Source organism: Nycticebus coucang, chromosome 1 (genome assembly GCF_027406575.1).
Source record: "Nycticebus coucang isolate mNycCou1 chromosome 1, mNycCou1.pri, whole genome shotgun sequence".
Lineage (NCBI taxonomy): Eukaryota > Metazoa > Chordata > Mammalia > Primates > Lorisidae > Nycticebus > Nycticebus coucang.
This window is the reverse complement of record NC_069780.1, coordinates 159684429-159711752: the sequence shown is the minus strand read 5'-3', so window position 1 is coordinate 159711752 and position 27324 is coordinate 159684429. Positions and strand designations below refer to the sequence as shown.

The 27324-nt window shown below is 39.0% G+C and overlaps 1 protein-coding gene and 1 non-coding gene across 8 annotated transcripts in view; both read left to right on the top strand.

The window, feature by feature from the left end:
- Positions 1–2994: 2994 nt before the first annotated feature.
- On the top strand, positions 2995–3132 carry LOC128591901 (U4 spliceosomal RNA). Its single transcript, XR_008381703.1, has one exon. It is a non-coding gene; the product is annotated as a U4 spliceosomal RNA (small nuclear RNA).
- A 1110-nt stretch (positions 3133–4242) lies between these two features.
- Positions 4243–27324, top strand: part of NNT (nicotinamide nucleotide transhydrogenase) — a 116518-nt gene continuing 93436 nt past the window's right edge. The window contains exons 1-6 of one of the 7 annotated variants that reach the window (XM_053591076.1): positions 4243–4319; positions 9712–9914; positions 13497–13726; positions 16688–16905; positions 20994–21081; positions 25659–25747. In XM_053591076.1, coding sequence (XP_053447051.1) covers positions 9764–9914; positions 13497–13726; positions 16688–16905; positions 20994–21081; positions 25659–25747 — 776 coding nt within the window. In that variant the 5' untranslated portion in view covers positions 4243–4319; positions 9712–9763. The other 6 variants (XM_053591089.1, XM_053591058.1, XM_053591067.1 and 3 more) reach the window with 6 other exon arrangements.

Here is a 27324-nt window from a genome sequence, read left to right as displayed (position 1 = left end):
ACTGGTAAATCCATCTGGTCTTCAAAAAAAAAACAAAACAAAACCTCTTTAGATTGTGGTACAGTTAAGCACACAGAATGCCCCTATAGTGGGGTGAATAGCATCCTCCCTTTATTTAGAAATGTGGTCTTTGCAGATATAATTAGTTAAGGATTTTGAGATGAAATCATCCTGGATTTAGGGTGTCCCTAAATCCTGTGATTGCTGTCTGTATAAGACAGAGGACAGGGAGATTTGGACACACACAGGCAATGTGAAAATGAAAGCAGAGATGGGATTTGTCTGCAAGTCAAGGAATTACAAGGATTGTTGACAACCACCAGAAGCTAGGAGACAGGTATGGAATGGTTTCTTTCTTAGCACTTCCACAAGGATTCTACCCTGCCAACATTTTCATTTGGGGCCTCTGGCCTCCAGAACTGTGAGAGAATACATTTCTGTTGTTTTAAGCTACCTAGTTTGTGGTAATTTGTTACGGTGGCTCTACGATACCAGTACAATTTTCCAGGCCCCAAAGCTATGATTGCACTGATAAATCTTACATTGCTTAAAAAAACCTATACATTTTTTATAATTGGCACTTATTTTATAGAAAGGACAGTGTTTACAAAGCTGTGATGCAAGTGAGTAGATGCTCACAATAATCCCAAATGCAAGCTGGTTTTACTTATATAGTTTAAATAAATTGCCCATTGCTTAACTTTGGCCTGATTGTTTTCTTTGACTTTCTTCCAATTAATGTGGATTAATATCAATTTGTTTATTGACTGATTGATTGAGACAGAGCCTTAAGCTGTTGCCCTGGGTAGAGTGCCATGACATCACAGCTCACGGCAACCTCCAACTCCTGGGCTCAAACGATTTTCCTGCCTCCATCTCCCAAGTACCTGAGACTACAGGCACCTGCCACAAAGCCTGGCTATTTTTTGGTCACAGCTGTCATGGTTGTTTGGCGGGCCCGGGCTGGATTCGAACCTGCCGGCTCAGGTGTATGTGGCTGGCACCTTAGCCACTTGAGCCACAGGTGCTGAGCCAGTTTATTTAATTACTTAATATTTACTTCCTAAAAGCAAACACTGGGAGAAGAGGGTTAAGGTTGTGGTTAGTGATGGTTCCCTTAAAACCTGCAAACTAATACGTTCCTTTTGGAAAGATGTTTGGAGAACACTTAGGTCTAAAAATAGACCTGCCATTCGATTATACAATACCTCTACTAGGTGTATATCCAGAAGACCGAAAATCACATTATAAAAAAGATATTTGTACCAGAATGTTTATTGCAGCTCAATTCATAACTGCTAAGTTATGGAAGAAGCCCAAGTGCCCACTGACCCACGAATGGATTAATAAATTGTGGTATATGTACTCCATGGAATATTATGCAGCCTTAAAAAAAGATGGAGACTTTACCTCTTTCATGTTTACATGGATGGGGCTGGAACATATTCTTCTTAGCAAAGTATGTCAAGAATGGAAGAAAAAGTATCCAATGTACTCAGCTCTACTATGAAACTAATTTATAGCTTTCATTCATATGAAAGCTATAACCCAATTATAACCTAAGAATATGGGGAAAGAGAAAAGGAAGGGGAGGGGAGGGGGAAGGATGGCTGGAGGGAGGGTGATTGGTGGGACTACACCTATGGTGCATCTTACAAGGGTACATGTGAAATTTACTAAATGTAGAATATAAATGTTTTAACACAATAACTAAGAAAATGCCCTGAAGGCTATGTTAACATGTTTGATGAAGATATTTCAAATTGTATATAAGATCAGCACATTGTACCCCATGATTGTATTAATGTACACAGCTATGATTTAATAAAAAAAAAAAGAGAGCGAGAGAGGAAAAAAAACCTGTCAAGTGTTTGCATATTTACACATTACTGGAGTCTAAGAATCCTATTTCTTTGCCAGGTACCATAACTTGTACCTGTAGTCCTAGCTACTCCGGAGGCTGAAGCAGGATGATCGCTCAGCTCCAGCGGTTCTGATCATCATGCCTGTGAATAGCTACTGCACTCCAGCCTGGGCAGCTAGATACCATCTCTTAGAGGAAAAAAAAAAAAAAAAAAGATTTTATCTGTTTAGAGCTATTCACTTTGCTAATAATTATTTATAAAAGGAAGCTTGAACCAATAAACTGCTGATAATTGTTTAACATAATAACCATAATGAAAATACCTATTCTCTGGCCTGATCCTAACTAGATGCTGGGTTTTGATAACAAGTCCTTATTGGAGGTCAGTTTTTTTTTTTTTTTTTGAGACAGAGTATTACTATGTTGCCCTTGTTAGAGTGCCTTGGTGTCACAACTCACAGCTACCTCAAAGTCGTAGGCTTAAGTGATTCTCTTGCCTCAGGCTCTTAAGTAGCTGAGACTACAGGTGTCTGCTACAACACCTATTTTTTGTTGCAGTTGTCATTGTTGTTTTAGCTGGCCGGGGCTGGGTTTGAACCCACCAGTGTCAGTATATGTGGCTGTCACTGTAACCACTGTGCTATGGGTGCTGAGCCTGGAGTTCAGCTTTTGATTACATCATATATTGTCTAAAGCTCAGACTGCACTTCAATTTTTGGCTATTGTGCACCTGTTTGGTTTTTAGGCTTTAAAGTAGATTTGGTTTTTAGGCTTTAAAGAAGATCCAAAAGATTTCATCTTTTTTGCTTTTGATAGCTTAGAACTCTAATAAATATTAAATACTATTTTTGAGCATTGTGACTACAAAGACTCCTAAATTTCAAAGGGTTTAAATTTTGACATATATTCTAATTATAAAATATCAAAAAATTATCCAATAAGAGAACAATCTGTAACTGAAAACTTGCATGTATGTGAAAGGTGCTATTCTAAGTTGAGAGTTTGGAGGTTAAGACAGACCAGGGAGAAGGAGCAGATATCACCTGGGCAAGTCTCTGACAACTTAATAGGGAACACAAGTCTCTGAAAACTTAATAGGGTAAAATAAAATCTTTACAAAAGTTTTATCCAGCTTTGCGCAGTGGCAGTATCGTAGCCAATGAGGTTTATCCGAGGCGTGATTATTGCTAATCAAATGTTTTATCCAAAACAGTGTGTAAGATCCAAAGCAACTATGTTACAAACAAACTTTTGGGATTTAATCTAATTTTCTTTGGGGACTCCCTGTATGGTGAATATACTGCAAGTATCTATAGGAGTTTAAGGAACTGAAACAGAACCTTCCAAATGATAAACCTTTTCATGTTTGGTGAAATGGTACCCAAATTATATGTACGATATGTAAAATATCATAGATTTATTGTTAAAATTATGATATACTTACTATTTACTATTTTCAAATGTGAAAAGCAGTATGTTACCTTTGGATTTGTTCTCATGTGATAAGTCAAATTAAATGACATATTGAGGATTAATTTAAGTGAGGATCTCAGCTTCAGCACATTTAGGGCTGGATAAAGCTTTGTGAGGGTCTGTACATGTTAGAGGCCTTCCCTCTCCAGGTATAACCACCAAAATGTCTCCAGACATCTAGAACAAACTTGTCTGCAGTTGTGAAACACTGATTTTTAAACCGTGAAGAAGAAGCAACCCCTTCCCTCCACAAAGAGTATTGTTTTAAAACAAGAACTTGGTTTTAAATCCTTATCACCACTCCTGCCTCATTGTACCTTCAACATCCCGAATCTGTCTCTATGGTAACATTTGTCATGGTTCATGAGAATTTTAAAACATGGGGCCGTGTCCTTTCCTGTCTGCGAACTCTTCCAGGACAGGGGCAGTGTTTTACCTTGTTTGGATGTCTGTGGAGAGACATTTTGCCTTATGTCTTTTAGATTCATAGTTCTTTTACTTCTCTTAAGTATCATTATGAAGTCATTACATTTCATAATGATTGAGCTTTGGGTAGGTGAACCATTTTACACTCTCTATCTTATTCTTCCCACTTTTAGTCAGAATACACCTGCAGAGGAAGTAATAGAACTATGTGTAAAGAGCAGCTAGGTCAGAGTCCTTTAACAGTTTTGACGAAAACAGCCTAGGCCTGGTCAAGAAAGTTAACGTTCACCAGGGGTATTTTCAGCTGCTAGATGTTCGTATTAACAGTTACAGGCTTCTTCCAGGCTGGTTCTGACGTAGGAAGACAAGTACGCAGATGTGTGTTAATTTTCCGGCTTTGACCTCGGTTCGGAGGAGTTTAACTCCACCTCTTCTGCCAGAAGGGGTAAATAACGCCCCCTTTCCCGCCCTTCGCACCCCTCTGCCTCCTCCCTCCTTCCCTTTGGTTCTCCCCAGTTACAGAAGTTCTGATTTTTCCTAGAGAGCCAGAGGAAAGGCAGGTACCCAGAGCGGGATTATATTTATAGGCTTATTTGGTCCGGTGGGACGCCAGAGAGGAAATCACATTTTGTCACTGGTTTCTCAGGGGAAGAAAACAAAAGTATCCCTGAGAACTTCAGCGGCCGGGTTTGGCACCAGGTTTGATTGACAGGGACCGGCCGAGCGAGCGCGCGGAGGCGGGGCGGGGGCCGCGGGCCCCGGCAGACAAAGAGGGTTTGGCTGCCACCAAGAGTGGAAGGGCGCGCTGGGGTAACCGGCCTTTGAGCTCAAAGGGGGCATTTCGCGAAGGTCGCTTTCTTGTCTGCAGAGAGGGCGGGCGATCGGGTGGAGGGGCCCAGTGGGAAGGGGGCGCAGGGCCGGGGTGGGGGCCCCGTCACGTGGCCGCCTCCGCCGCGGGGTTGGGGCTGTTCTTCCGGGTTGGAGGCGCAGCGCCGCGGGGCCCGAGACGGGGCTGCCAGCTCGGCGTCCCCTCGCGGCCAGCGGCGTGCAGCCTACGGCCACCCTGCCTCCCGGCCCAGGTGAGCGCGGCGGCGCCGGCGGTGCGGGCCGGCGGAGCGCGCGCCCTGGGCGCAGCTGGGGAGGGGCGCGGCCTGGCCTGAGGACCGCAGCCCCCGCGGAGACGGAAAGCTGTCAAAGAGCAGAAGGGCGGCGGGGTCCGCGGTGCCAGGGGCTCAGGGCGCAGGCCTGAGGCTTGGACGCGGAAGAAATACCATGTTCCGTGGGCGCCCTTACTTGTCTCTTGTCTCTGTTGGCGTGACGTGGAAGGGAGTGGGTGGGTTGGGGGGTTCGGAAAATAGGTCCCCGCAGAGACCAGGGAACGAGGCTGCAGCTGTGCACGTGTAGATCTTAGAGATTTGGGCGCCAGCGAGACTCGTACAGGGTCATTTCGGCCGCAAGCCGAGGGGTGACAGGGAAGTCATCGAGGACCTTTGAGGGACGTTGCACCCAGAAGGGTGGCAGCTGCCCTCCACCCCTCCGCCCCTCCGCCCCCCCCCCCATTAGGCTTGAGCCTTGAGGGAGTTCGGAGAGGGTTCACAGGTGGGGTTATAGGAGATGGCGAGCAACAGTCGGGAGTGTATGTGGGGGCGGACTGGTGGTGCTGGGTGCAAGCTCCTGCAGCCGAGAAAGGGGCCCAGGCTGGCTAGGTGGAAGAGACAGCGGGGGAGGGGGCGCTGGGCAGAGCTGATTCAAACTCTAGGGCAGGAATGACTATTATGCTGCATGAGCCAATCGGCTTGCGCAGGAGGATATAAATAGCGGTCCGGTGCAAATGCCAGCTGTGGCAGTTTGGTTGTCGAGGGAGGGGTGACACCAGTGAGTGGCGATGGCATGGCACCAGTGGCTTTGGGCGAGGTCACCTCTCCTGCCCAGCTAAGCTTGCCTGGGTAGGGTATTGTGTCCTTGTTGGTATGTCTCACTTTTAAAAGACGGACTTGTTTACTGTCGCAGGCGCCCTTTATTCGCCCATGGTGCTGGGCGGTTCTCAGGAGTCCTGTTTGGAGTCTGATGAGACAGACGGTTGGAAGTGGTGGGTGGGGCTTACGTGCCTACCTACTCTTATTTAAAGTGCTCCCCTCTTCTTCTTCACTGCACCCCTTATTTGCAAACCTTGACCATTTTTATTGCATGGACAGTTTGGGATTACCTTTTTATCAGCAGGCTGCTCTGGCTGCTTACCTTTGCTGATAGATCAGTGTTTCCCAGGGTTACACAAACATTTTATTTTCAAAGGAAATGCCCTGAAACTCATCGGAGAACGTACTCAGTAGGTACCCAAGCTTAGGTTATCTAGCCCTAGTTACTCATTAATTAAGTCAAAAGATAATATCCGGCGGCGCCTGTGGCTCAAGGAATAGGGCGCTGGTCCCATATGCCAGAGGTAGCGGGTTCAAACCCAGCCCTAGCCAAAAACCAAAAAAAAAAAAAAAAGATAATATTGACTTCCTCTGTTGTGCAAAGCACTGGGCCAGAAGTAACAGAGAGGATGTAACAGCTAATAAAGATATTGTGTTCTTTAAAAAAAAAATTTATTATTTTTTTACATATACACGTGTTTATTAGGTTTCCACTTTTGCCTTCACGGAATTAAAAAGGCTTAAAATTTGATAACAATAACAATGTTTAAGATAAGGACTAGAAACAAAAACCTCAAAAAGAACGAACGACAATAAATACATTCAGAAAAGAAATCAGATGACTGCTGCATCGAAATATTAAGCAATAATAATAATGCAAAGAAAGTAACATTGACATTGTCAGATAAGAGTATGTCTATTATAGAATACTTAGGATATTGCATCCTCATTTATAAGTGAAATATGTTTGTAATTTCCCCTTTATAACAATATATTTTCTCCAATTTTAATATCAGATGTATCCAGATTAAGTAGAATGATTTCGAAGTATTATTTCTTTTTCTATCCTCTATAAGATTTGGCATGATCTGTTTTTGAAATTATCCTTTATTTATAAATATTAGTTGTCTATTTTTTGAGACTTTGGAAAAAAATAAGAAGTTAACTGATGACTCTATACTGAACCTAAGATACTGTGTTCTTTTAATCCTCACAATTACCCTCTGGGATGGATGCTATTAGCATCCCCATTTCAAAGATGAGGAAATCCACAGGGAGAAATTAAGTGACTTATCAAGGTCACGCAGCTAATAAGTTACAGAGTGGGGGCTTCCCATCCAGAGTTCACTCTCCTAATTACTCGTCCTCCCTCTCTTGGTCAGGTGCTTGCCCTCCAGGATTTAATGTCTATCAGGGGAGATAACCCAAATAACTAACACTAAACAGCCACATGAATGCTATACTAAAAAAAAGTTGTTCTTTTTCTTTTTAAATTTTGAATTGTAAAGATTTTCCCCTTTTTGGCTTCAAAGCCACAAAAGCACATGGATAATAAAAGAGAAGAGATTGTTAAAGTGAGGATGAGGAAAATGTGATGATTAAGATGGAATGCTATGTTGGTATAAATATGTACTGGACAATGATAAGATGGTTCAGATATTCTTTCAATATCAGTGCCAGTTGCATTTGCCATTAAACTACCTCCTGATTTTTGCCCTGCATGTTCATAACTTGAATCAAGTGGAACTTTTCAGAGAAATTATTGTCTGAGGTCCTTGGCCTTATTGATGTCTGATGCTCCTGCCAGGGATTTGTTTAACATCAAATCACAATTTTCTAAGTAGGCAAGACAAATTTCCCAGACTTCAGATCATGAAGTACATCTACAGCTTTAAGGCATTGCAAAATCCGATCTAATCATAAAATTTGTAGAGCCTAAAAGGGCCCTAGAAACCTGCTCTCCTATGCTCTTTTTTACAGATGAGCTGACTGAAGCTCAGAGAAGTTCAGGTCAGACAGTAAGTGAGTGGCAGATTTGGACAATATAGGGCTTTATTAAAGCTAGCTAGCTTCATTCTTTTGTGGATGAGGTCTGGGAAATCTTTGTCAGAAAGATTTTGTCAGAAAATGGTGATTGTTGGGGACCTGAGATGATCCAAGAAGAGAAACTTGGGTAAGTGGGGAGGTTGGGTGGGAGTAGATCCTTTAGTAACTTTAGGGAAAATCTCCCTCAAGACAAGAATTCTTTTAAATAATATATCTTTGTATCTAACTCAGTCCTTGGCATAGATTCAACGTAAGTTTTGACAGTGCGGCTCAATTTTAAAGTCTTTTGCTCTACATTCTTAGCCATGAATAACCCTAGACATGAGCTATGAATGAATGAGGAGGGTATTTATTGGACTTGAGAATACTTTAGGACCGAAATGAAATGACATATGTAGTAACACTGAAAATGTAAAACTCAGAGGCAAAGTATTATTTACACACGTTTTTAATGGCATGCCCAAATGCATCTTGCATTCTTCTCTTCTTCAGCTTTTTTCATTTTATTCATTCCATCTTGAATGCCTTTCCTTTCCTTTTCTGAACCCTCTAAGAGGCATGATCTGTCTTTGATCCTCTGAAGAACTCTGAACTTGTGTTACTCTGCTTTGCGGTGTTAGTACTTATTGACTTTTCTTACCTCATAGTGTCTGACCCATTCCAGTTTGATTCTGTAAGTGCTCTGAACACCAGTGCCTCTGAAACTCTGCCCTGCATGCATGTTTGTTGAATGAAAGGACATCTTACGAATAAGCACTGCCTGGATTGAGAATTTCCATTACTACAGAAAGTGTCACTTTCTGCAACTTTAATGTCTTCAGGGCGGGGCCTGTGGCTTAAGGAGTAGGGTGCCAGCCCCATATACCTGAAAAAAAAAAAAAAAAAAGAAATGTCTTCAGGGAGTTGTGTCAACAGTTATGAAATTAAAAATGAACTAAATCCCTTTTCATCTGAAAGACTGTTTATGGAGTCTTCTGGGATCAGGTGCTTGGCCCTGTTGGGGATCCACAAGGTGGGTCAGAACCTAAGTGCACTGTTGGTAGTGTAAGCTGAATTTGATGAATAGAATTCTAAGTTCTCTGATTCTCATTCTTAAAGGAAGGATGAGAAATGTGGAGGATCATTGGGAATTGTGCGGGTGGCTGGAGTACCTAGCAGACATGTATCCCTGGGGAACTACCATAAAGGGCAATGGAGGTAGCTGCTGAAGCCTTAACAGCAGTAGAAGCCAGTGACATCTCACCATCCTGGTTAGACTTGGCGGAAAGTGGCCACTCAGGAGAACCACTGACAAGAGAGTTCACAGTTACACCTGCGTCCATAGCCACAAGCCTATGTGATAAAGTTACTGGGGAAATTTTCTTTCATTTTTTTTCCTTAGAGTCACATCCATGCATATTTTCTTTAGAAGTGTACTTGGCAAACATGAATCTTGTGTTCACTCAGCCAGCTTCAGTTCTGGGGTTTTCTGGGCTGTGTCCTGTTACCCTGAATAGGATGACATTGTTTTTTGTATTAAGTAGCTAAATGTAAGTTACCATGGTACCATAGCATTTTAGATGATTTAAGGGAAAGTGAAAGGTAACTTTGATTATATGCAATCTTTGTTGGGCATGCTGACTCAGAATATTACTTTCATGTAAGATGTGAATTGACTGTAGCAGTGTATGTGTGTGTGTATGTGTGTGTAAACTTTCCACCCATGTTAGGGTCAAATAGACTTATGTGACCTAGGTTTGAAAATGAATAGTGATTTTCTAACTTCAATTTTTGTGGGAAAAAGGATTCTAAGTTTTAAATACCTGAACTGAAAACAAGCTTTAGAAGCATCTTCTGTTAAGAAAGGAGTAAGCAAATACATTCTTTGTAGATACTATGTGTAATTGTCTTTAGATTAGTGGAGTTTTGAAAAATGTTTTTCATTTCCAAAAGACAAAGTCTATTTTTTTTCTCAGCATGTAAACATTTTATTTTCTTTCCTTTTAGGGAATTGCCTTCAGAAAATTGGGGATTCAGAAAATTGGAAGCTTTTACCGGCATGGCGAACCTACTTAAAACAGTGGTGACTGGCTGTTCGTGTCCTTTATTTAGCAATTTGGGGTCCTGTAAGTTTCTACCTAGGAAGAAAGATTTTTTACGAACATTTCATACTCACCAGGTGCTGTGGTGTAAAGCTCCTGTAAAACCAGGTAAAGTCTTATTTCAGTGTTTGTAAGTCAAACCTCCAAGTTAGAGGAGCTAAAAGATCTCCTGACAATAGATAAAAGGAAAAGCCATGCAGTTTTGTGGCCTAGTGCTTGGGATTGTTGTGAGGGAGATCATTTTAAATAGAAAAACAAGTACTGTCTTATATTTTCTGTATACTACCGAAGTTCCCAGTTGCTAGTGTTAACAGACAAGGAAAGATAATAGAAAAAGAAAAAAGCTAAACCAGTTGAGTTGTATCTACTGCTCCCAGGAACCATTTCTCCTAGCAGCAATTCCTTGTACCTCATCAGTCCTGGGGAATTTACTACATATAGTTCATTTATGCTCAGGAATTAGGAATTAAATTTAGTAATCCATTAATGTTAGTGCTTCCCTGTTTAGTAAATAGCAACTTGATCATAGTTAATCAGAAGCCTTGGCATCAATTTACATCAATTGTAAATCAATTTACATCCATTTACAGGTGTAGGTCAGTTTTACTTTGGATATGGAACGTATCATCTTCTCACCGTTGACAATTTTATCATCTTGGTCTAGGCCACCTTCATCTGTCACCTGAACTGATAAACTAGGCTCCTAAATGGGCTTTCAGTCTCTATCCTCTGGTTTGTTTGGCATAAGACAATGAGAATACTATTTTTAAAATGTAAGACCATGCCACTCCTCTACTCAAAATTTGCCTCTGGCTTCCCAGCTTATGCAGAGTGAGAGCTGAAGTCAAGACCTTCCCTGATACGTTCCCTGCGTGCTTCTGTTCTGGGTTAAAGCCAGAAGGAGGAGAGGCCAAAAAGGGACCCTTCTCAGCTGAGTCAGCCCCCTTTCAGCAGTCTTGCCCAAAGACTGTCTATTCCAGTGCTTCCTGTCCCTCATTGGTCAGAACCCAGGCATGTGGCCACTTGTACCTATAATGTGTTTTTGTTGGACTTCTATTGCAGATGGCAGCATACCCAACTAAAAATGGTATTGTGTTACTAAGGTGGACCAACAGGACGGATCTTTTAGGGGCAACTTTTGTCACATAGAATAATGCCCTTCTTTGTTTTTAAAGTTTGTAGAACTGTTTCTCTATTCATTAAGGTCCTCTATACTGTAGGCATTTTGAGTTCTTACATCTGCCTTGATTTGATTTCACATCTTTTTTTCACAGATGACAGGTCACTGTAGGCATGGTACCTGTCTCTAAGACCTCCAACAGCCCCCAGCTTTATCTTCAGATACTTTTGTTCAAACTGCTCTGAAAGCCAGATTATCAAGTGTCATATAATTATTTATAAAATGTTATTAACTGCATTTGGGATATTCTAATTGTCCTTGTGAATAAATCCATGGAAATTAAGATTTCTATATTGACTATGTATGAGACGTGTTTGCTTAATTTCTGGTTCTTGACTGTTTCCTGGATAATACTTTTTGTTTCTAAAATATAAAGAATACATTTTTTCTTTAATATATGTATAGCTACAAATTGAAAAGCATGATAAGTAATTCTAGTCAGTATTCAGATTTTTTTTCAATTCTTTCTTTTCTTTCTTTCTTTTTTAGCCGTTGTCTTGTTAAAAGTCCAGTTAAGTTATTCTCTTCCTCTTTTTTCTTTTTAGTTTACTTGTTGAGGAATTTAGCTGTTGTCCTGTAGAATTTTCAGCATTCTAGGTTTGGCTGATTTCTGTTGGTATTATTGAACCAGTTTCTCTGCATATGCACAAATTATGTCATATATGGCCAGTGGAAGCCCTTTAATGTTGGCTCCTAAATACTTCTGACATAATTTTAGTCACCTTTGATAGCTTTTTTGACTTTTGGCATGTAGGGCCTAGATAATTTGAAGTTGTCAGATAAGTGAATTTCAGGTAAGTATAGTGAATTAACTTTCCACATCAATCCAAATATTTTTCAGTTCTCTATTATTTTCCTTCCTCTCCTTCAAGTAGCGAGAAAGATTCAGCATTTATTTGCCTTTTGGTTATTATGAATTATTACTACATAAGTAATGTGGGATCTAAGATTATGTTCCAATTCAGATATTTCCAGCTTAACTTAATCCCTCTCAGGTCTCACTTAAAAGTTACTCTGTAAGTGGTGTAATGGAAATTAGAGACTCACAAGGTGAGAGATTTTTTGGAGGGGAGGGATGAGAAATTTCCTGTGGGGTACAATGTATATCACTTGTATATCAATGTATATCACTTGTAAAAGCCCAGACTCTGTAACTATACAGTATATACATGTAATGGAATTCAACCTGTACCCCCTACCTCTATTAAACAAATTAAAAAAAGTTTCTTCTATAGAGATAATTTTATTCATTTTTAATTTACAGCATATAAAGTTATATATATGCAAGAGTGGATTTCCTAAACTTTAGTAAACTATATAGAAGCAGATACTCTTGTTACAAAAATGTTTTTATACTTAAATAATGAGTAAAACAGCAAAAGAAACTCATGTTCTTTAGCTAAAGCTGGCCTAAACCATATGTAAATGTAAGTCTGTACTATATAGGTTCTTTTGGGTTGCAAGGAACAGAATCACATCAGTTATATTTTGTGATAAAGGTTCATTGTATGGATTCTTAGGACATACGGGAGCCCAGGAAGCCTCTCATTTATTCCTTGGAGAGGTGAAATGTTAGTCTGGATTTCAGAGCGATGACTTATATTCCCTCTTTAAATATCACTACTGATGTTTCTACCACTGTTACTGCTGATCTCCCTTTCAATATCTCGTGGTTCTGCTTTCAAATAATCTCCTGGTCCCATTGTGTGTGTGTGTTCTATTTAAACTCCCTGAGAGAGAATCTGATTGGGTTGGGTAGGCATTGGCTAAGATAGAGTATCCTCAGGCAGCGTTCCTGCATAAGCCATCTCATAGGCCGTGACTGCTGGCTTTCCTCATGTCTGCTGTATGGGTTATCTTTGACCCAGTTGCTGATCTGTTGTGTAAGTGGCTAAGCATGTAGAGTCTTAAGATACAACACACTGAGCAATCTATGAGAAGTTGCCTCTGACCATGTTGCCAGGAAGGCGACTTTGGCTATGGCAGGCCATCAAAGTGTATGTTATAGGATTTTTCTTCAAAACAGCCAATTTTATCTTTGTTGAAAGTAAGGACAAGACTCCCCAAGAGGGTTAGTTGGATGAGTGGATTTAACATGCTGAGTGATTTCTCAATCCATTTTTTCCCCTAAGAGTAAACTAAACTTGTCATTTGCCTTAAAAAGAACCACCAATTAAATACAGTAGAGCCTCCATAGTTGACCACCTTCCTACATTGGACCCCCTTAAGTTGACCTTATTTTCATAGACTGGACATGCACCCCATGTATGTATCAGTACTGTAGGCCTAGTTCCTTATGTCAGCCAGTGTGTTAGAGCCTCTTGGGTGGTCAGCTTACAGAGGTTCTGCTGTATTTAGAACTTTCAGGACAGTGAGCATAAAAATTTCTTATGTGTGACTATATTTTGAGGAATAGACTGCCCAGTTCCATTTTATGAAATCTGTTATTAAACATCGGATTTGTTTTTGTTTTTTATGCAGTGTATTTTTTTGCTTTTGTCTGTTTGTAGGAATTCCATATAAGCAACTGACTATCGGAGTCCCCAAGGAGATTTTCCAAAATGAGAAGCGAGTGGCGTTATCTCCTGCTGGTGTTCAGGCCTTGGTCAAACAGGGCTTTAATGTCGTCGTGGAATCGGGGGCGGGTGAAGCTTCCAAGTTCTCAGATGATCACTATAGAGCAGCAGGTGCCCAAATCCAAGGGACGAAGGAAGCACTGGCTTCTGATTTGGTGGTCAAAGTAATTATTCCCTTCCCCGCTCCCATTTATGGCATGCTGACTTTCTGTTCTTTTTCATAAAAAAATTTAAGTTACTTTCTCTGGTGTTACAGCTTTTCCTATTTTCAAATGATGCCTTTTAAAGAAATGGTTGCATGTTGTGAATATTTTTCATGCTCCGATAGAACTCTTACCAGGCAATGTATTTCACTATGAGAAGAGAAAAAGTGATCCTCATTATATGTTTGCTATATGGAAATTTCCTTTTAATTGGCTAGGGAAGATTTGCACCACATAGTTCATATAGACCCAGAATACCCACAGGTGAGTATTTAACTGTTGCTAGAATGGAAAGAAGACTTGGGACTGAATGTACAGTGATCTTCTGATACTTGAAGACACAGTGATTTACACTGACATAATTGCTATTTCTAGAGAGGGCATGACTATTCTGGAGAAAGCAGCATTAGGTTGAGTGTTGTGTAGCCTCACTTTCAAACAAGGTCTTAAGGTAATGTATAATAGAAATCCACATGCTGAATAACATTAGAATTAAAATAGGAAGTAAAAAATCCTGTAGAAAAAAGGGGACTGTATGAAGAGTCTAGCACAGATGATAACGAGTTGACTGTTAAATCCTAAGCCTCTTGCTTTATTAAAGTAAACAGAAATATCTCACTTTTTCAGTAAAGATAAGATTTTTTTCTACATTAATTTTTAAGAGGAATCAATCACATAGTCTCCCCTCCCCTTACTTAAAGTCCACTGAATAATTTGATAAGATCTTAAGTGGTTTTGCAGAAGATGTAAACCAATTTTCACTATAGAAACTTAATAGTAAATAGTATGGGCCAGTTATGGTAGCTTATGCCTATAATCCTAGCACTCTTGGAGGCTGAAATAGGTGGATTGCCTGAGCTCAGGAGTTCAAGACCAGCCTGAGCAAGAGTGAGACCTTGTCTCTACTAAAAATAGGAAAACTAGCTGGGTGTTGTGGCAGGTCGTTGTAGTCCCAGCTACTCGGGAGGCTGAGTCAAGTGGATCACTTGAACCCAAGAGTTTGAGATTGCTATTAGCTATGACACCGTAGCACTCTACCCAGGGCGACAGGGTGAGACTCTGTCTCAAAACAAACAAACAAAAAAATAGTATGGAGATACATTGTAAGTCAGCTAAAGATTTTTAAAGTTTTAAGTTTCAGATACTTGGTGGTATAACCTGATATATAGTAAAAGAACTTGGGAAAATAGGAGCATAAGTATAATTCATTCTAATGTACTAAATCAAAATCTTTTGAAATGGCTTGTATTTAAAACATAAGTCCCAGAGGCTATGTTTTCTGAAAAAAAGGATATAAAAGTACATATAGATTTTAGAAGTGCTCTGTGTTCCTTTTAAGGATTCACAATGTGAATGAGCATTATGAAAGTGTGCTGAGAAATTCTATAATACAGAAACTTACATAACTTTATATAGTATTGACCTTGGGGTTTTCATTTTGAGTCAACCTGTTCATAGCCTGAGGAGCACGTTCAGGATGTGCTCCACTATTGGCTTAATTTGCTCAGATGCCAATAGTCTCAGCTGAGCATTTGATAGGGGCCAGTAGAATCAATTCAAAATTGTCCTCTAATTTCTACTAAATCTATGTTATAGATTTTCAAGGAGGAAAAATAGACCTTGTCAGAGAGTCTTAATTAAAGTCCAGAACCTAGACTCACATGCATCATCAGATCAACAACTGAAATGGGAATAACAGACAAAGGTCTCTCATAGGTAAATTGAGGTGAAATGCTGTGAGATGAAATTATTGACCTGGTGTTTGTGTTCGTATTTAAAACATAAGTCCCAGAGGCTATGTTTTCTGTCTTTACTTGCCTAAAAGCACTACTATGAACTGGGAGCTAATGAAATAATACATTTTAGTTAATGATTGGTTCTAAACTTGGATATAAAGCATTTAAAAATATTTTTAAAACAGAATTTTTAAAATTTGGCTTTAAAAAGTGGACATTTGAGACTTTCAAGCATATGGAGTGTCTATTTATTGACTTATTTGGTACTTAACAGAATGTATTGTAGCTTTTTGCTTAAACCCAATTCAGGAAGGGCTACTAGTTTGAATTGTGTTTGTCTGTAAATAGTCACCTGGAATTTTAAGGTGACATCAATCTATAGTTACTACCATGAGGATTTTAGTTTACAGTGTTCTTAATGCCTCACCACTCCAAATGCTTGTGCTTGCCTAAATTATAAAGGATTGAATCTTTGAACATACAACAAAAACTTCCTGTTCATTCTAATGTATCTTGATTTTACCACAGCAGTAGGTTTTGGGAGGGTAGGTTTGTTGTAGAACCTCCATATTTTTTCACTGCTCTACAGTTAATTGTTAACCCTGATGTAGTACTGTGTTTCCTGTGTGTGTGTGCTCTTTATTCAGATGAGTTCATAGGTCATTAGGCAGAGGACAGATTGGTATACAGCTTTGTGTGCCTTACTTTGCTTAAGAATTTAGTCGGAAATCCTCTCTAGATTATCTGATGGAAGATTTCTCTCCCGAGTGTTAATGCAGTCATAGCATATCGTCTAGACCAGTGTTTTTCAACCTTTTTTAAATCTCACGGCACAGCTTGGCCCCCGTAGCTCAGGGAAGAGGGCGCCGGCCACATACCCCAAGGCTGCTGGGTTGGAGGCAGGCCCGGGCTTCCTAAACAATGACAACACTTAAATGCAACACTTAGAATTATTTTGATCAATAAAAAAGACTAAAAAAAAGAATATACATACTATACTTTAAACTTCTTTCAAAAATAATTTAATCAGTGATCTTTAAAAATTTTCAAAGCACACTTAAGATCTTCTGATGGCATACCAGTGTGCCCTGGCACACCCAGTTGAAAATCACTGGTCTAGATGGTCCTGTTTGCTTATGAATATGATTAAGGTATTTATATTTTTAACTTTGACTTTTTTTCTCAGGTGCGAGCCCCCATGGTTAATCCGACATTAGGTGTTCATGAAGCTGATCTTTTAAAGACATCAGGAACATTGATTAGTTTTATTTACCCAGCACAAAATCCGGACTTGCTAAATAAACTTTCTAAAAGAAAAACTACAGTTCTGGCAATGGACCAGGTTCCAAGAGTCACAATTGCTCAGGGATATGATGCGCTAAGCTCCATGGCCAACATTGCTGGGTAGGTTGATTCTTTTCCATTTCAATTGAATAAAAGCACAATGGTGCTACAGAAACATTCACACTGTAGCTCTTCTCTCTTACAGTGATTTTGTTAGTAATAATTGTCAGAGGTTGTAGCCCTTTTGAGAGTAGACAAATTATTTTTAAGATTCATTTGATTCTTATTTTTAGAATTCACAGGAATCAAATAGGAAATGAACTCTATTTATATTCCTTTTTAATCTTTGTGGGTAGAAGAGAAGTGTTTTCATCCATTAAAGGAAATAACTGTCATATTTTCTGAGGAATATGCTGTATTTCATATGTGAGTATATACTTGTATATATGTAGTATTAGATGGAAATTTCTTTGTAGGTCAAAAATGCTTCAGTATTGGCAGTCTCATGTTAAATCTAATATGTACCTAATTAAGACAGCAAAGCTTAATTAGGTTTTGCTTAAGTAAATCCATAAAACATGTAATGAACAGAAAATGTGTACTCTAGAGGATGTTGCTTCTGGTGTCAAAGCCCCTATCAGTAATGGAGGGCTGTGTCCTCTTACCTTTAAGGCCAAGGTGATAATTAGCTTCATTTGCCTGCTACCACTAAGACATTCCTTATTGATGCATGGGGTGCTGTTTTTTCTTTTTCACATTTATAAAACTATTTTTTGCTTTTAATTATTATGGGTACATAAGAGTGCAACCATGGGGTATAGGCACACAATGTATAATGATCAAATCAGGGTAATTGGAATCTGCATCACCTCAAGCATTTATCATTTCTTTGTGTTGTGAAAATTCCAACTCCACTCTTTTAGTTATGTTAAAATATGCTTATTGTGGTAAATATTGTTGTAAAATAACTTATTATTGATTGTACTCCCTCTGTTGTGCTGGAGTGCTGTGTTGAGCAGGCTTCCGCCATGGGTGAGGGATGGTAATAACCACATGCAGTGTGTTGCTGACTTCACCTTAGTGGGTGGGAAAAATCAAGAAATGGGAGAATGCTATGAAATCTTCTTTAAGAAACTAATTAAATTAGATTTTATGCATGAAACTATCAGTAGTTGACAAATTTGCCTGTTTCTGGCCGGGGCTGGGCTTGAACCCGCCATCTCTGGCATATGGGGCTGGTGCCCTACTCCTTTGAGCCATAGGCACCACCCAAGAAAATCATTTTTTAAAAAGCACATAAAAGAAGACTAACATAAATAAAACTTTTTATGGCTGACACATGAGCTGAAAGTGTCTTTTTTTGTTTGATATTTTAGCATATCTAATATGCCACAGACTCTACTTTGCATTTTAGCTGTTCACTTTTGATGTGAATGAGATGCAATAAACAAAATGACAAGTCAAAACCACAGTTTATTGTCCTTGATGTAATGTGGCAAATAGTTTGTGAGAAGATGTGTTTTATGGTGTAAGTAATATATTAAGGGAGAAAATAAATTGTTGCTATATTGATTTAGTTTGCAGAAGAGGTATATTATACACTGTAGAAATGTGCGACCTTCTACATACGTTTTATGTAGAAAATATGTCAAGTTTTAAGGGTGCTGTTGATTCGTTTTTTTTTTTTTTTTCTTTCTGGATTTTTTTTTTTTTAATTAAATCATAGCTGTGTACATTAATGCGATCATGGGGCACCATACACTGGTTTTATAGACCGTTTGACACATTTTCATCACATTGGTTAACATAGCCTTCCTGGCATTTTCTTAGTTATTGTGTTAAGACATTTACATTCTACATTTACTAAGTTTCACATGTACCCTTGTAAGAGGCACTGCAGGTGTAATCCCACCAATCACCCTCCCTCCACCCCTCTCCCCCTCCCTCCCCTCCCTTTCCCCCTTCCCCCTATTCTTAGGTTATAACTGGGTTATAGCTTTCCTGTGAAAGCCATAAATTAGTTTCATAGTAGGGCTGAGTACATTGGATACTTTTTCTTCCATTCTTGAGATACTTTACTAAGAAGAATATGTTCCAGGTGCTGTTGATTCTGTCATGTGAAATGCACAATGTGAAGTGAGATCAGAACTAGTAACTCTAGATCAGCAGTTGTAGCTGCAAATCTTTTGAGCAAATGAAGTATTATGAGGCAGTATAAATAAAGCCAATAAGAGCTGAATGGCTGTGGCTGAACTGAGTAGAGAGGAACGGCCCCAACCATGCTTTTTCTGTATCCTGTGCATTTGAGCCTCAGATGTGTCTGAAATTTAAACCTTTGGGGATCCATAGGATGCAGTTTGAGGAAGCACTCTTTTATGTTCTGAGCTGATATATGCGGAGAGCATCACATGAAATGAATCATCTAGTATATGTACCTGCATGGTGTGTGCTAAACCATCGTCTGTCTAACTCAGACATGCAGCTGAGTTACAGTGAAGGCATGTTGCTTCCACTTCTTTACTGTTCATTCTGAGCTTTTTTTTGCTGTCATCAAGGAAATGCCCAATGTATCATGTTTTTCCACTAGCAGTGTTTTCTTGTACATTTCCTATGTAATCAGCTTCACTTTTGTAATTTTTTTTGAGAATAGCAACTGAATCTTTTCAAACATCAATTCCAAAATTAATTTCTCCACAGTGGCCTTTGAATCTTTGTCACATTTCCCCTGAAAGTTTCTGTCACTTGCATTCAGAAGTAAGACTGATCGTGGAATCTCTAGAATCGTGTTTTTCTCTTTCAGTATGACTAATTCAAAGTGATGGTAGTGATTGTTACGTTTTTGCATCAATTGTTATATCAAGCATTATGACATAAAAATATGATTAGAGAGAGCCTTTAATAATGGGTGAGTTTTAGTAGTTGCATTATAATAATACTGAGGCAGATTTATATTACCAAGTGAATGTATATCACATTGCCTTTTGAATAGGAAATGATATGAAAAGGAAGTTAGTGTAGTATGTAAAAAATAACCTATTAAAGAAAAGATGCTGCATATTATTAGCTTTTATTGCGTAGTTCATTTCTGTGGCTAACACATAAAAGATTTATTGAGCATTTTCTATGTGATAGGCATTATCTTTACCTGTATTAACTCCTTTAGTCTTCAGAACAAGTGTAAGAGATAGATGCCCTTTTTGTTTTCACTTTATAAATGAGGAAACCAACATTTAGAGAACTAAAGAAATTTTCCCAAGGTCACAAAGCTCATTAGTCATAGAAGTAGGAGGTGAACTGAAGTCAGACTGTCTCAAAAATCTCTGGATTTCAACCATAAGATCAAGGGAACGTTTTTTCTTTTGTTTTTTGAGGGTGGAATTTTTTTGTACAAGCATATAGCTAATTTTTTAATTTTAAAGTTCGTCCCCCTCTAATGCAAATAAGAACTATGTATGTAACATGTTATATAAGCACTTTGCCAGTCATCAAAGAACAGTTGGGATAACAGAAAAAGAAAGTGTAAAGGATCAATAATCCCAGTACCCAAAGAAAGCCATTGCTAGCATTTTCTTTTCTTTCCTTCATTCCTTTTTCCATCCCAACTGATTTTCTGCGGTATTTGTTGTGGACAGACTGGGTAGTGTTGTTGATAAGAGTCTGTGCCTCCATAGGCTGGCTGGCTGAGTTAGACTTGTAGGTCTGCCGTTTATTAAGCTGAGACCTTGGGCAGGTCTCTTAATCTCTCTCTGTCTCCCTGTCTCTATAAATAGTGAGAAATAAAGGTAATAATTCTATCCATAATCCTATTGTAAATTTTAAAGGAGTAAGCATAGGTGAGTCACTATGAAAGTTTTGAGACAGGCTGTGTTATGATCTATTATTTAATGACCAAGAAACACAGTCAAGAGTGTCCTTTGATTCACCTGGGCAACTCTCAGCTTGCCTGGCTTGCTGGTGTTGCTGGGAGGGTTTCCTTTGTTTCCATCTGCGTGGCTTTTATGTTTCTTGATTTTTATGTATCTCAAAACTATCATAATGACCCCCATGTACACAAAACTTAGAACTGTTCTTGGCACATGTTAAATACTATATAAATATTAGCTATTATTCTTTGATAAAGCTTTATTAATGACTTGTAATACACGAGCCTAAGACCTTTCATTTTATGGAATTATTTATTTATCTTTGTGCTTGTTTTTTTTTAAAAGTTATAAGGCTGTTGTCCTAGCAGCAAATCATTTTGGACGGTTTTTTACCGGTCAGATCACAGCTGCTGGAAAAGTGCCTCCAGCTAAGGTACGTACACCTTTTAATATTTCTTTATAATATGAATGAATTAAAGGCAAAGGAATGGATAATCTTAGAATATATTATTGTAGGGCGGCGCCTGTGGCTCAGTCGGTAAGGCGCCGGCCCCATATACCGAGGGTGGCAGGTTCAAACCTGGCCCCGGCCAAATTGCAACCAAAAAATAGCTGGGCGTTGTGGCGGGTGCCTGTGGTCCCAGCTACTCGGGAGGCTGAGGCAAGAGAATCGCTTAAGCCCAGGAATTGGAGGTTGCTGTGAGCTGTGTGAGGCCACGGCACTCTACCGAGGGCCATAAAGTGAGACTCTGTCTCTAAAAAAAAAAAAAAAAGAATATATTATTGTAATATTTGTTGTGTGTTAACTTCATTCTGAAGAATTCGTGGTATGTTCAAATACTTGGTGGAGTGTCAAGGCCGAACATTTAAGATTGATTGAAAAACATGAATTTTGACCTTCTGGAAGCCTGAGTCTTTGTTTTTGCTTGTTTTTTGACTTACTACCTTGAAGTCTTAAAGGGATTTTTGAATAACTTGTTCTGTGTGGCCCATTTATTACTAACTTAAAAAAAAAGCTTTAAGATACCATTCAAAAATTTCTGGGTTTCCCAATTATTTTCACAATTTAGCTTGTTGAGAAAACTGTTTTGGTTTCCTCATTTTTTTGGTCTGTTTTTGGGTCAAGAGGACAGAAAAGGGGAGGTGGTGTAATCAGGGTATGTGGCAGAGGGGGACAGAGTGGTGTTTCTCTAATCCAGACTGAGAGCAGCGAGGAGTGGTTAATGAAGGGAGGCAGGGATAGCTGGGGGAGAGAATAGGAGATATGATGGACCCTTCCGCACTAAGTGTTCTCAGTAATGTATAAATCTAGGTGTGGTAGTCTGTTTTGTGTTGCTGTAATAGAATACCCGAGGTTGAGTATTTCATAAAGAAAAGAGGTTTATTTGGCTCATGATTTTGGTGGCTGAAAAGTTCAAGTTTGGGCAGCTGCATTTGGTGAGAGCCTCAGGCTGCTTCAACTCATGACAGACACCAGAAGAGGAGCAGATGCGTGCAAAGAGGTAACATCATGGAAGAGAAAGCAGGAGAGAGAAACTGAGAAAGCTAGACTCTTTGTAATAACTCACTGTCATAAGATCTAATTTATTACCCCCGAGTGAGAATTCACCCACTTTCCCCTCCCCACCAGAGAGGGCATCCATCTTATTCATGAGCGATCCACACCATGACCCAGACACCTCCTGCTAGGCCCCACCTCCCCACATGGCCACATTGAGGATCCAGAGCCAACGTGAGTTTTGGCAGGGACAAACCATATCCAAACTAGAGACATGGGAAAATGGACTTTAAAAGTTGCTGTCTTCCTACTTGTAGGGTATAGGTTTACCTAGTGCTTCCTGCTCTTAAGTACTTGGTTGTATAAACTCAGAGTTCTCCTACAAAGTAAACCTCCTGCAAAAAAACTGGAAAAAAGGGGCTAATAGCAGCTTAGAGAAATAGAGTTATATATTGCTTTGAAGAACAGACTAGGTGAAAAAAACAGTCAGTGGTTTAAATGGAGGCCAGAATATTTAGCAAGAAAGTATGAGCAAATAACAAAGATGTGATATGAAAAGTGATTGAATTTTGACTTCTTTCTCAGGATTGTAATAAAGTGTCTGGCTCTCATGGTGGTCAGAAGTCTGATGCTGTTCTTAAGCTGGCTGAAGGCTTTAAGCTACAAATATACTATTCAGTTTTGGTTAGAATCTTTCTAGATGTATGTGGGAATTGAGAGGAAAACTATGACTATAAGAGATTAAAAGATGAAACAAAAGAGAGTTTTGAGGAGAATCGATTAGCCTTTGAAGGGTGAAAAAATGACTATCTTTACTGAAAATTTAACTTGTAGCTAAAGGACTTTAGTTTCATGTCAGAAATAGTTTTTGAATTGAAGATGCTAATCGGGCTCATCAAAGCAGATTGCATAATGCAGTATTTTATTTAGGTTTCCTTTAAATGTTAAACATTCTTACTTGTCCAGAATGAACTAAAATCAATCCGTTGAAGGCCTGCAATATGGCAGGCATTGGACTAGGATATGGCAGGAACATGACACATAAGATCCCTGCCACACAAAACTTACACTCTAGTGGGAGTTGGAGTAAGGAGACAAAAAAAAAATATATGAGACAATTTTAGATATAAAGAAATGACCTGGATGATATTATAATGAGTAATGGGGACAAGCTACTTTAGTAAGGGCAATGGGGAAGGCTCTTCTGACATTTAAGCTGAGACTTGAAGGACAGGAAGAAAGAAACCAAACGTTAGGATTCTAGACATGCAGGAGTGTAGTATTTAGGTCTAGAAAGCCAAAGAAGGCCATTGGTCTTGGAGTGTAGTGAACAGGATGGAGAGTGGTCTGAGATAATGTTAGAAAGGAAGGTCTGGGTTTGATCATGTGGAGTCTCTCTTCTAGGTCATGTTATAGAGTTTGCAGGTGAGGGAAATGTGGTATTTAGGGTTTAAAAAAAAATCCCCATTGGCTATGGGGCTGTTCTGTGGGACAAGTGATAGTAGCAGAAGAGTGAAAGCAAGATCTTTCACTTGATGGCAAGTGATGGGGAATTGATGGCACCTTGGAAGGTGGTAGCCACAGAAATGTAGAGAGGATAGAGTGGGAGATCTTTGGGGGTTAAAGCCAGTGGTACTTGTTGATGGATCTAAGTGGGACTATGAGCAAGGGAAGGACTCAAGATCTCCCTGTTTCGGTGAGATGGGGAGGGCCAGAGGAGGAGCAGGTTATGCGGCTGAATATAAGAACATCCCCCAAAGTAGTTTCTCTCTCTTGCCTTCTCCTATACTATTTCCTGAATGTGTGTCTACAGTGTGCCAGTTAGTAGTAAATGTTTCAATATAAGTCCATTGTTGAGAATTAGTTAGTAACAGTCAAGATTTCAACTGAAGCTGTCTGGCTCTCAGTCTCTCTGTCTTCTTCACGCTGTGCTGCAGAGGAAATTTCTGTTGTAGGAATTGCATTGCTTTACGTTTTTACAATTCTGCCTTTTAAATTATGGGGTATTTTTTTTCTTGATTCTAGATAACTAAGTCATATATATATAGATATATAATTTACTTATTTTATTTCATTTTTTAAAACAGTGGTGGAGTTTCTAAGTCGATCAGGGTTGGTGCTTTGGAGCCTAGAACTTGTTTGTTCTTTCTGGTCCCTCTTTGTCCCCTTTCCTGTATACTTTCCTCTTTTTCTTTTTTTTTTTACTTTCCTCTTTTTCAAACAGGCCATCATAACCAAATCAATTCAGAAGATCTCTGAGCACTGCTTAGGGCATGCCAGAGCACAGCTTGACTAGCCGTCTTTGTGTAAAGGGTGTGAAGGGTGGGTGGGAATTTATAAACTTCACTGTTTCCGTGGGTGACATTTTTTTCTATAGGAACAAGGAATTGCCTTCGACTGACTGTTTATGGGATATATAACAGGACTTTTCTCTGAAAGGCCTGTTCTAGGCTGGAGACAACTTTGTTCTTATTTTGTTTCTTAGAAGGCAGAGGATGACTCTTGTTTCTGAGGAATTCCTGGGTTCTCTTGGCTCTGATCCTTCCCTGGTTTGGGAAATTAGATGTAATACATACTTGGGATGTCAGAAATAATTTACTCAAAATGGTCCAGAATTATGTGGCTGTTCCTTGTAGAAACGTTTCATATTAAAATGTGTTGGGGTAGATGTTCATTAGAGTTGTACCCATGTTTGAAATGTGTTTTGATAATCTATAAACATAGAAACACATTAGAATTTGAGAGGAGAGAGTGAATTAGAATTCCACATGGGGAACTATGGGAAGGAACCTGTTAACCTTTATATATATATATAAAACTTTATTATATTTATATTTTTATATATATTTATAATATAAAATATATATATATTTATTTATATATATATAAAACTATATATATATAACCTTTATTATATATATATAATCTTTATACATACACACAACACTGATCATGTATAGGTAGCTTTTATTTGGAGATACTGATTGTTAGACTATTTTTAGTGAAGGTTGTTGGCTTTGGCCAGCAGCTCTTTTGATAGATTATTATTATTATTTTTTTGAGACAGATTCTTACTATGTCACCCTTGGTAGAGTGCTGTGGTGTCACAGCTCACAGCAACCTCAAACTCTTGGGTTTAAGCAATTCTCTTGCCTCAGCCTCCCAAGTAGCTGGGATTACAGGTGCCTGCCACAACACCCAGCTATTTTTTGTTATTGTTGTAGTTGTCTTTGTTGTTTGGCAGGCCCGGAGTGAGTTTGAACCCTCCAGCCTCAGTGGATGTAGCTGGTGCCCTAGCCACTAAGCTATAGGCGCCAAGCCTTGATAAAATTTTAAAAACAGTGGTGGTTCAATTAAGGAATAGTCTGTTCGCTTAATACGTTTATTGAGGGCTGATCATCACCACCCTGCTAATTGTGTACCAGGCACCAATAGTTATTAACTGATGATTTTTCATAGCTAGTTGATAATGAACTTTATTTAAAACACAAATGGTTCTTTCTCTTTTCTAGATTCTGATAGTTGGTGGTGGTGTTGCTGGGCTTGCTTCTGCGGGGGCAGCAAAGTCGATGGGCGCAATTGTTCGAGGATTTGACACGAGGTGAGTGCATTATTAGTGACTGAGGAAACATTTCGTTTCAGAGGCATATCGTGCTTTCCTTAGAGTTTATAAATTGAAGTAGCAAATTGAAACTGGTCATAAATTTTTTCCATTTAAAAATGTTTCCACTCTTTAAAAGTTAATGCAAAGCAAAAATGTATTGCTTAGTGAAACAAAAATTGAGGACCCAGCACAAATAATTAAAAAAAAACAAAAAACGAAAAAAAAAATCGGAAACTAACAACTCGTAGTTCTGTTTCTTAGTGTGGATCGGCAATGGGGGCAGAATTGTCTCTCTCCTGAGTTTCTAACATTTGCTTTACCAAGTCCTATGTTGGGTCAGAATGCTTTTAGGCACTAGCTAGGGCATGAACAAAGATGATTGTGAGTAGCAGGAAAGAGTGAAATAGGAGCCATCTTAGAATATAGATTGAACAAGGGGCATGCCCTGCCTTGAATGGAAGCTGACTTGATAATTCTACCTGAGTGGCAACACATGAATTATTATTACTGCATTATTTGTGCTAAGGACTCTGGCTTTTATTATAAAGATGGAGTTGACTATCTTTTCTCGGACTGTCTTAGAGCCCATAGATGAAAGTACTTAGTTATGTACCCTGTATTTCTTTAGACTAGACATACAAATGCTTTTGTGGATTGTCCTTCAAGAGAAATTTGATCAAAATTCTTCTTCTTCCACTACATACTGGATTTTATTAAATACTTATTAAGTCCTGTTATTTATGTGTTCTATTATATTTATTGTTTTGAGATTGAAGCATGTAGTTATTTATTACCAGTTGAGGGTAGTAGAGAAATATTACTATTGCCAATATAGAATGATAAAAAAAATTCAAAGTTGCAAAGGTTGTGACTTTTCAAAATAAAGAATGTGGCATAGAATATGATTAACTCGCTTTACCTGGGGTTTAGAGAAATAATGTACTGATAAAATGCTATCTCGTCCAAATGAGAAAATAAGGCATTTCCATAGAAACCAAGACACAAACAAAGGGCAGCCAGACAGCCATTAGGCCTGTCTTTTCAGTTTTTTTTTTTTTATTATTAAATCATAGCTCTGTACATTAATGCGATCATGGGGCACCATACACTGGTTTTATAGACCATTTGACATATTTTCATCACACTGGTTAAAATAGCCTTCCTGGCATTTTCTTAGTTATTGTGTTAAGACATTTATATTCTACATTTACTAAGTTTCACATGTACCCTTGTAAGATGCACCGCAGGTGTAATCCTACCAATCACTCTCCCTCCACCCATCCTCCTCCCTCACCTCTCTCTCCCTCTTCCCCATATTCTTAGGTTATAACTGGGTTATAGCTTTCATATGAAAGCCATAAATGAGTTTCATAGTAGGGCTGAGTACATTGGATACTTTTTCTTTCATTCTTGAGATACTTTACTAAGAAGAATATGTTCCGGTTTCATCCATGTAAACATGAAAGAGGTAAAGTCTCCATCTTTCTTTAAGGCTGGTACATATTCCATGTGGTACATATGCCACAATTTATTAATCCATTCGTGGATCGATGGGCACTTGGGCTTTTTCCATG